This window comes from Gossypium hirsutum, chromosome A09, assembly GCF_007990345.1.
Source record: "Gossypium hirsutum isolate 1008001.06 chromosome A09, Gossypium_hirsutum_v2.1, whole genome shotgun sequence".
Classification (NCBI taxonomy): Eukaryota; Viridiplantae; Streptophyta; class Magnoliopsida; order Malvales; family Malvaceae; genus Gossypium; species Gossypium hirsutum.
The window spans coordinates 80,356,912-80,365,329 of record NC_053432.1 but is presented as its reverse complement, the minus strand read 5'-3'; the positions used below and the strand labels follow the sequence as shown (position 1 = coordinate 80,365,329).

The following is an 8,418-nucleotide window of genomic DNA, read 5'->3' as shown; positions in this document are numbered from 1 at the left end:
TTCACTATCCCATGCGGAGGTGAAAACCTCACGAAGGCGTAGTTTCTCACTCCCACTTAAAAGGGTATGACCAGCGGTCATGCAATGCAATGTGCAGAGGTATAAAATAAAATACAGAACACGATAAAAAAATAACTCAAAACAGAAGAGATGCAATGAGAGGATCGTAAATTTAAATCGAATTTTCCACTTTCAACAAAAAGACAAGAAATAATCAACACATGGCTTGACTCTTTTATTTTCCCCAGTGGAGTCGCCAAGCTGTTGACACCATTTTTTTGAATGAAAACGGGGTCGACTTGGATTTAAAAAAGAATGAAAACGGGAGTCGCCACCAATCCTTTTTTGACGAGGTGTGATCGGGTCACCTCAAAAAAGTGGTTGTTTTTAATAAATGATTTAATTTTATTAAAACAACGATTTTGGTCTACGAAATTCAGAAAAATGAGTTCGGGAGCCGGTTACGCACGAGGAAGGATTAGCACCCTCGATACGCCCAAAATTGGTACCTAGTTGATTAATTAGTGTCTTAGTGTCGAAAATTAAAAATTTGAAGAGTTTAAAAAAAATACGATTCTTAAAAGAAAATCTGATATCGTGAATTGAAACATAAGATTCTCTTGTTCCGAAGGAATATCACATCCAGCACGTTAGGACACGATACTCTAAACCATCGAAACCAAGATCACCTTATAGTTTAATGAAACCATACTTTGAAGCTTTAAGAGGATATTTGGCTATTTAGTCAAACGAGAAATCGAAACCCAGCACGTTAGGGCACGTTTTCTCGAGTTTCCAAACGCGAAATATTGCCTTATTTAGAAAAATTTTCCTTTTGGTGTTTAGTGTCAATGCTGGGCAAAACAATAACGAATACGACAAGGTGAGCAAAGTAAAGTGAGTAACAACAATGCAATAGGCAAAATGAAATGACGAGGCGATTACATAAACAAAGCATACAAATAAATAAATAGAACTAACATTTAAAAAAGCACAAGTGTACACGAATAAATAAACAAACACCAAATAACAATGATGACAATAAATACAATTATGTAAAAATGTACATGCATATATAATTTTAAGCCATAAAATAAGAAATATATATATATTATAGAATATGAAAACATAGATAAATATATACATATATGTGTAAAAAATAATATTATAAAAAAAAGGGTACGTATACATGTATAAAAAAAAATAAATGTATTAACAATGAATATAATAAGGGTAAGAAAACAAGTATATACACAATATATATGTAACGTGGTACTAAGGACATATATATATATACAATACAGTATTTAAAATAATATTTACGTAATACAAAATATAATATTAAAAGGTATATGTACATACGTAATATATAAATACATATATAATATAATGTTAAAATATTTACATAATACTAAAATATTTAGGTAATATATGCGTATATTGAAAACTAGTAATAATATTACCGAAGTATATACAAATATATCAAGTATATATACGTATTATAAATATATAAATATATAACAAAGCATAAACTAATAAAATAATAAGAATAATAATAATGATAACATTGGAATATAAAAGAAACAAACATAACATTAATAAAAATATTAAAATAAAGTGAAATAAAAATATTAAATATGAGAATATATATAGGTATACCCGTACATAATAAAAATATATACTAATACATAATAATAATAATAATGGTAATATAAAAATAACAAGGATATTTAATAAAGATATAAAATCAACAAAAAAAAGGACTAAAATTGAATTAAAAACAAAGTTGTGGGGCCAATTTGAAATGAAAACAAAGAAAAGGGACTTAATTGTACGCGCGTGAAACGTTGGGGACCGAAACAACAATTATTCCTTTCCTTTAAAACGCAGCACATTGGCGGGGACTAAATCGAAAAGCGCGAGAAATTATAGGGCCAAATTGAAAACCATAAAAAACTTAATTGTGAAGCATCAGAAAAGCGGAAGGACTGCGCGCATAAATATCCCATTCAAATGAAAACACGCGGATCCTCTAGCGGGTCGGGTCGGATGGGTCGGGCATGGCCAAAACGACGTCGTTTTGGGGCTTAAGTGTAGCCCCCAAAACGACGTCGTTTTGGAGGGCTATATAAGGCCTAAACTAACCAAAAAAATCATTTGGGGAGAGGGAAAGAAAAAAAAGAGAGAGAGGGAAGAGAGAAGGGAGAGAGAAGGGAGGGGAATCCGGCCAGGGGCCGGTCACCGGACGGCCACCGAAGGCTCGCCGGCGCCGGCGCCGGCCACCGTATTTTTTTTATTTTTATTTTGTTATTTGTTCTTGGTCTTAGAATATATAGATTTTAGGTTTATATTAACTTCAAAAATTTATAGATATGTATATAGAAATCGAAAAAAAAGTAACCTTTTCCGTTTGCCTTTCCTTTTTTCCGAATGCTTGCTATCTCAGAGATCTATGTATTTTTTTTAAAACTCTAACTTCTGTTTTTTGTATTCAAATGCCGAAAAAAACAAACAAAAAAAAAAGAAGAAGAACCCAAAGAAGAAAAAAAAAACCCCCTGTTTCCGTTTTTCATTTCGGGTTTTATAACCCATTTTACATCCTTTTTCTATTATTCTATCCTGTTTTTTGTCTTGATCTTGCAGGGTATGGAGGTGCTGGTAGTGGAGGAGCAGGTGGCCGACATGGTGGCATGGAGAGCTGGGCGTGGCAGACGAGGAGGCCATGCGAGGCATGCGGCGGCCAGCTAGGGTTTGCTGCTGAATTTTGCTGAAAAATGTTTTAGATTTTGGGCCATTTGGGCTTTAGGATTTTGATTTGTTTGGGTTTGAATTTTGGGTCAGAGTTTGGGTTTGTAAATGGGCTGTTACTTTTGGGTTTATTATTTTTATTTTGTTTTTGTTTTGCACTGGGTCCGGGCAAAATGGGCTCATACACCATGTATTCAAAGGAAAAGAGGCAGAAAATGATCAATGTATGCAAAACTTGGTCTATATTTCAAAACTGGAGTAAAGCTTTCATCTAGTACCAAATACATACATATATAGAGACACAAACACACAGGCATACATCTTCTATTTTCACTGCAATGGAGAAAAGCTGACATAGATGGAACTTTAGAAGCAGGAAGCAGGTGCACATTGTTCTGGTTCTACTTGAAAACACTGGACACCCTAGTTTTACATGATGTCAAAAATATTCCACAAGTAAGTCCTAACAACAAGATACTGATTTACCAGATTTATTTATTCCTCATCACAGTAATCCATTCTGGGCTGTTATATTTTAAGTAGCAAATGAGGTCACACCCATTATGCTTGTTGCAGCAACAAGAGAAATCTTAACAGTGGTAGTCTTACGTCAGTTAATTGAACACTAACCCGATCTTGAAAGTGGAGTAGAATAAATCTTAACACCCATTATGTTTTTATATTATAATATATTTAAACAATGATCAAACTTATTCATACTAGATTGCTAATCCTAGCAGAAAAAATGCATGATTAAGTTTCTAGAGATGTTGAATCTTTCATCATAAACATTAAAAACATAAAAGGAAAAACATGTTGAAAGAAACATAAATGTTAGGGAAGACAATGTTTACCTTGATTGAATTGGAAATGTTTTCTTGAGGGTTTATTTGGAGATGCTTGGGATTTATCTCTAATAATGTCGACAAACTTCCCTACTCATTGCATTTGAAGAACAGAAGTCTGTTTTTGGTCGACAAAACAATCAAATGAGTTCTAAAAATAAACAACATTTAAGACTTGGTATAATATTAATTATATTTGCTAATAACAGGTGGGAATAAACAAATAAAATGATAAAAAAAATATAAGCTACAAGAATTACTAAAAATAAAGCTACGTCAACAATGGTATGATGAGAACGAAAATTAAAAATCCGAATTAAGTAAAAAAAGAGACAAAAATATAAAGGAGAGACAAATAAGGGGACAAAGGGCTGGTTTTGTTGGAATAACCAAAGTTGCCGGATTTTCCACTAAAAATCAGAGTTAAAATTCTAGGGAAAGACAGTAAGTAACAGTCACCCTAATGAAGACCATTGTGAGGAGAAATAGGACCAAGCTCAATACCATTAAAAGAAACAAAATATTTAACCAAGGAAACCTAGAGCACCATCCAATCAGCCTAACCTTTATGGAACTCCATACGTTCAACAATGAACATAAGCTTATGTATTTGTATTTGTAAACAGAGACTTGAATCAGTGATTGATTGAGTCACGTACATGATGCACAGAATTCACATAATAGAGTCACGTACAAGATGCACAGAATTCACATAACAAGCAATAGGTTTATATTTCTTTTCTCGGGTCTTCATTTTCGCAAGAGTTCCATCAGCAACCATTTCACCAAATAAAACAATAAAAAAACACAACTTTCTCTATAAAGGTAACCTCAAATTCATCAAATATACAATTGTATGGCATCTAAAAAAGGACGAAAATTGGTTTTATTTTCCCATATATATTAATAGCATAACCATATATATATGGAATGGAAATACACTTCAGGCAAAAGACAGTTGCAGAAAACACTAGGAAAGACATTTACTTCCGAACACCCAGAATACAAGTTAAGAGAGCCGAAACTTATATTCACTTTATGCTAAGGTCAAATAAATAAGCCCAATGAATTGTAAACGTGAAGTGGAATTTAATGCCTTCACTCAAAATGCAAGCTCTACCAAAATTTTGACCTTTGTCCAAGAAAAAAAAATCAGTTGTTGACTTCCATGTGTTTAAATACGGTAATCATCAGTTCATCACAATTCACAACTCAAATACATTGAACTTTAGCCATTCTTTAGATCAGATTAAAAGTATGCATACCCTGATCCTTGCTTCAAATTGACTTTGCCAACCATCACAGAACTGAAATTAAAACAAAATTAAGGCAGAAAACAGAGTATGTGAGTATTGAAAACAAAATCAACTTTGAAACAGTATGTTTGATATCAGCGCTTGGTGAAGCTCCTTACCTCAAATGATGAGCAGGAGCTGTTAACATGCTCATCCGCAAATATCCACTGATGCTTTCCAGAAACTGCCACCTGTCCAACAATCCTGTAAAAACAAGCAATGAATACTAATGGGAATTGTTGCATAAGCTACATGTTACTCTTTTATTACCCGCTTCTTTTCAAATTCAAAAATTTGATTCTTATCATAATCACAATTAAAATTAAAACAAGAGTTTCATAATCCGAGATTGTTTCATTAGTACATACTTAAAGGAGAGAGATGGGATAAATAAAAAAGAGATGCAATAGGATTGTTAAGTGAATATAAGTTTCGGCTCTCTTAACTTGTATTCTGGGTGTTCGGAAGTAAATGACTTTCCTAGTGTTTTCTGCAACTGTCTTTTGCCTGAAGTGTATTTCCATTCCATATATATATGGTTATGCTATTGATAGAGGTATTTCTCATAGAAGAGACTTGGAAGAGCCTTACCTTGAGCTAGAGAGAGATCGGGGGAAAAAGACCTCTTTCACTGTTTCTCGAAGTGGGGACTTGCTTAAGTCAATATGGGAATTTTCTGGGGAAAATTTGGGAGAGAAAGAGAAGGAATCAGTGACAAAGTTAGTACATTTTTGTTTTTCTTCCCCTAAGTCACAGTGTTAAAACTCGGGGTGAGAAAATATGTAGGTGCAAAAAGAACGAAAATTGGTTTTATTTTCCCAAATAGAACAAAAAGTAGTTGTTATGAAGATTGATTGAGAAGAAACACTAACCTCAGCCCTTGAATCGGTGAGATATGGAGGAAAGAAAATTAGGGTTTGATTTGGGGAAACTGAGGGTATAGGGGAAACTTTGTTTTGGAAAAAACTGAGGAAAGTGTGTTTGGTTCAGTGTAATAGGTAATCCATTACGCCCCGATTACGCGCCTATTACATTGCCGACCTATTCCGGCGTTTGGTTCGCTGTAATAGGTATTACGCGCGTATTACAATACCGACCTAATCCCCAAATTCTCTGCTTTTCTATTCCCTTCCCAAATCGAGGATTACCCATTACGTCCAGCTTCCCTTTCCAAGTCTCTGTTTTACCCTCCCTCCCTACCCGACCCTCTACTTTTTCTGTCCTCATCATTTCTCCTCGTCTGCCTTTACCGATTCTCTCTCTCTCGATCATTTTTTCCCTTTCATTTGTTGCAGCACGTTTGAAAGCCACTGCTTCATTTTTTCTCTCGGTCTCGGCGTGAGGTATGAATCTTTGTGTTCATTTTTTCAGGTCTGGTTCCTTTCGGTTTCTTGGTGTTAATTCCTTTTTCTTTTTATTTGGTGTTCAAATCCATCACTGCCAAGTGGCTTCTGAGATTCAAAAATCCAACTATTCTGGGTTTATTTTGTGTTTGCTTCATGAACTTTGATTTTAATCGAGAATTTCTCTGTGTATGTTTGTAGTGGAAATATACAGTAGAGGGTGTATTTATACATGAATAAATCCCTAATTTTTTTTTCTATTTACAACATGATAATATTAATGAGCTCATTAAGATAGTCGAAATGCTAGAAGAGCTCATCAAGATAGCATCATTAAGCTGGTTATAGTTGGAGTAATGAAGCAGGGATTTTATCTTGCTGGAAATAAGTATTGACAATACCTAATAGTATAAACATGGTTACAATTGTGTGCACTGTGGGATTAAGGTTAAATTGAGTGTTTCTTGAGAAGAATGAATGAACCCAACCCCATAATACATTGTAGCTGTGTGTTTTTTTTCTTCCTTTCTATGTGAAACTGAGTGGGATACTTAGTATTGCAGGTGATAATGGAAGCAGGAATGTGCTGGATGCTTTTTCTTAAGGAAGGCTGTAGCCGAAGCATTGAATGAGAGAATCGAGTCCACAATTGGGGAATTTTTGAGTGTTGTTGGAAGGTTGCAGGCTGAGCAACAAAAGCAAGTGCAGGATTTCCAGGTAACCAGATTTTGTTCTTGAATCTAATCCTTGATAAATTCATGATTCATGTCATGGCCCTTTCTTTTTTTTTTTGGGGGGGGAAGGGGGTGTTCACTTTTGCTGGGTTTATTTCATAGCTCTTGGAATAGCTTATTTGGTAATGCACAAACGCCACCAGTGGAGAGTTTTATGAATTTGAAATTTGGCTTTAATACACTTCTGTTCTGCTTGGCCATTACGTGTGTTTCTGATGTTATGGTGCCCAAAGTGATTGGTTCTATTGCTTACAAACCAAACCTTACTGGAAAAATAACAATAATTTGAAGGTATTTAAATGGGAGGAGCTAAAGGTTTTCTTTTCTTTTCTTGACATCTGTTCTTGGAAGCCTTACGAAATTGCAGTCATCATTTGTTTTAAATGCCTTCTTTTGATGCTGGTATTATTTTTGCTTCATTTACAATAGGAAGAGTTAATGTAAGAGACCCCTTTTCTTTCTTTTGAGGAAAATTATGGCGTTCAGGTTTTCAAATATACTGTATCAATGGCATTTCCAGTAACCAACCCTCTCCCTTAACCTCATCATGAACTGCATGGCCATAGTTTCACACCAACTTAAATTCTAGCAAGTTGTATTATCTGAATTCCACTTCTAGTTAGTTATTGGAGGCTCAAGCTAGAATTCAACTTTATTTCTACTACAACATTTTTGAAACTGACCTTTGTCGGTTTACATAGGGATGTACCATTATTTTCTGAGTAAATGCAATAACAAATTGGCCATCAGGATCTTTTCTTCTTTTGTTGGAATTGAAATCGTTCATCTGCAAATTTGCTGCATTTTACTACTCCATTTTGATGATTTATTAAAATATGACATCCCCTTTAATTCATGCACACAGGAAAAGGTATTGGAAAGAGCAAAAAGAGCCAAAGAGCAAGCGGCACGCGAGGCATTGGAGGCACAAAGGCTGATTCCAAAGTCTACTTCCCTAAGTACATCAATGGGCAGTGGTGCCACTGCAAACAATGGGGCTGCAGCTAAAGCTTCGTCCTCAACTGCCAATAACGGAGTTTCTACAACCCCATCCTCCTATAATCCCGCCAACCCTGCTGCTGCTAATACAGACCCTGGGCCTGATACTAAAAAGGAATAGTGCCAAGTATCTCCATTTGTATTTCACACTTTTCATCTGATACAATACCAAATAAATATAATATCCAGGGTGTTTAATCCCCATGATCCTTTTTGTTTGAATATATTTCTGCTCCCTTTATATTCAACAAAAAAAAATAACTTTCAGGTTTATACGTTCAGGTTCTTAAAAAGTATGTAAGCATTCATTAAATAACACTTTAACAAGTGACAGGATTGAAAGGAATTACATCGATTAAACAAAATTTCTGATCCTGCATGGATCCAACACCTTCAGTGTCTGCATAAAATTTTCTAGGTATGTCTAGTTCTCATCACTCATCAACTTCAACAC

General features: G+C 34.7%; 1 protein-coding gene and 1 long non-coding RNA gene across 2 annotated transcripts; one reads left to right on the top strand and one right to left on the bottom strand.

Annotated features, from left to right (window-relative positions):
• Positions 1–3,500: 3,500 nt before the first annotated feature.
• LOC121206267 (uncharacterized) lies at positions 3,501–5,854 on the bottom strand. Its single transcript, XR_005901366.1, has 5 exons — positions 5,761–5,854; positions 5,480–5,564; positions 5,008–5,092; positions 4,859–4,900; positions 3,501–3,711 (listed from the first exon to the last, which is right to left on the bottom strand). It is a non-coding gene; the product is annotated as an uncharacterized lncRNA (long non-coding RNA).
• A 792-nt stretch (positions 5,855–6,646) lies between these two features.
• On the top strand, positions 6,647–8,085 carry LOC107917068 (uncharacterized protein At4g13200, chloroplastic). Its single transcript, XM_041076232.1, has 3 exons — positions 6,647–6,678; positions 6,837–6,948; positions 7,831–8,085. The coding sequence occupies exons 1-3, from the start codon at positions 6,647–6,649 to the stop codon at positions 8,083–8,085; spliced, it is 399 nt and encodes a 132-aa protein (XP_040932166.1).
• Positions 8,086–8,418: the final 333 nt, after the last annotated feature.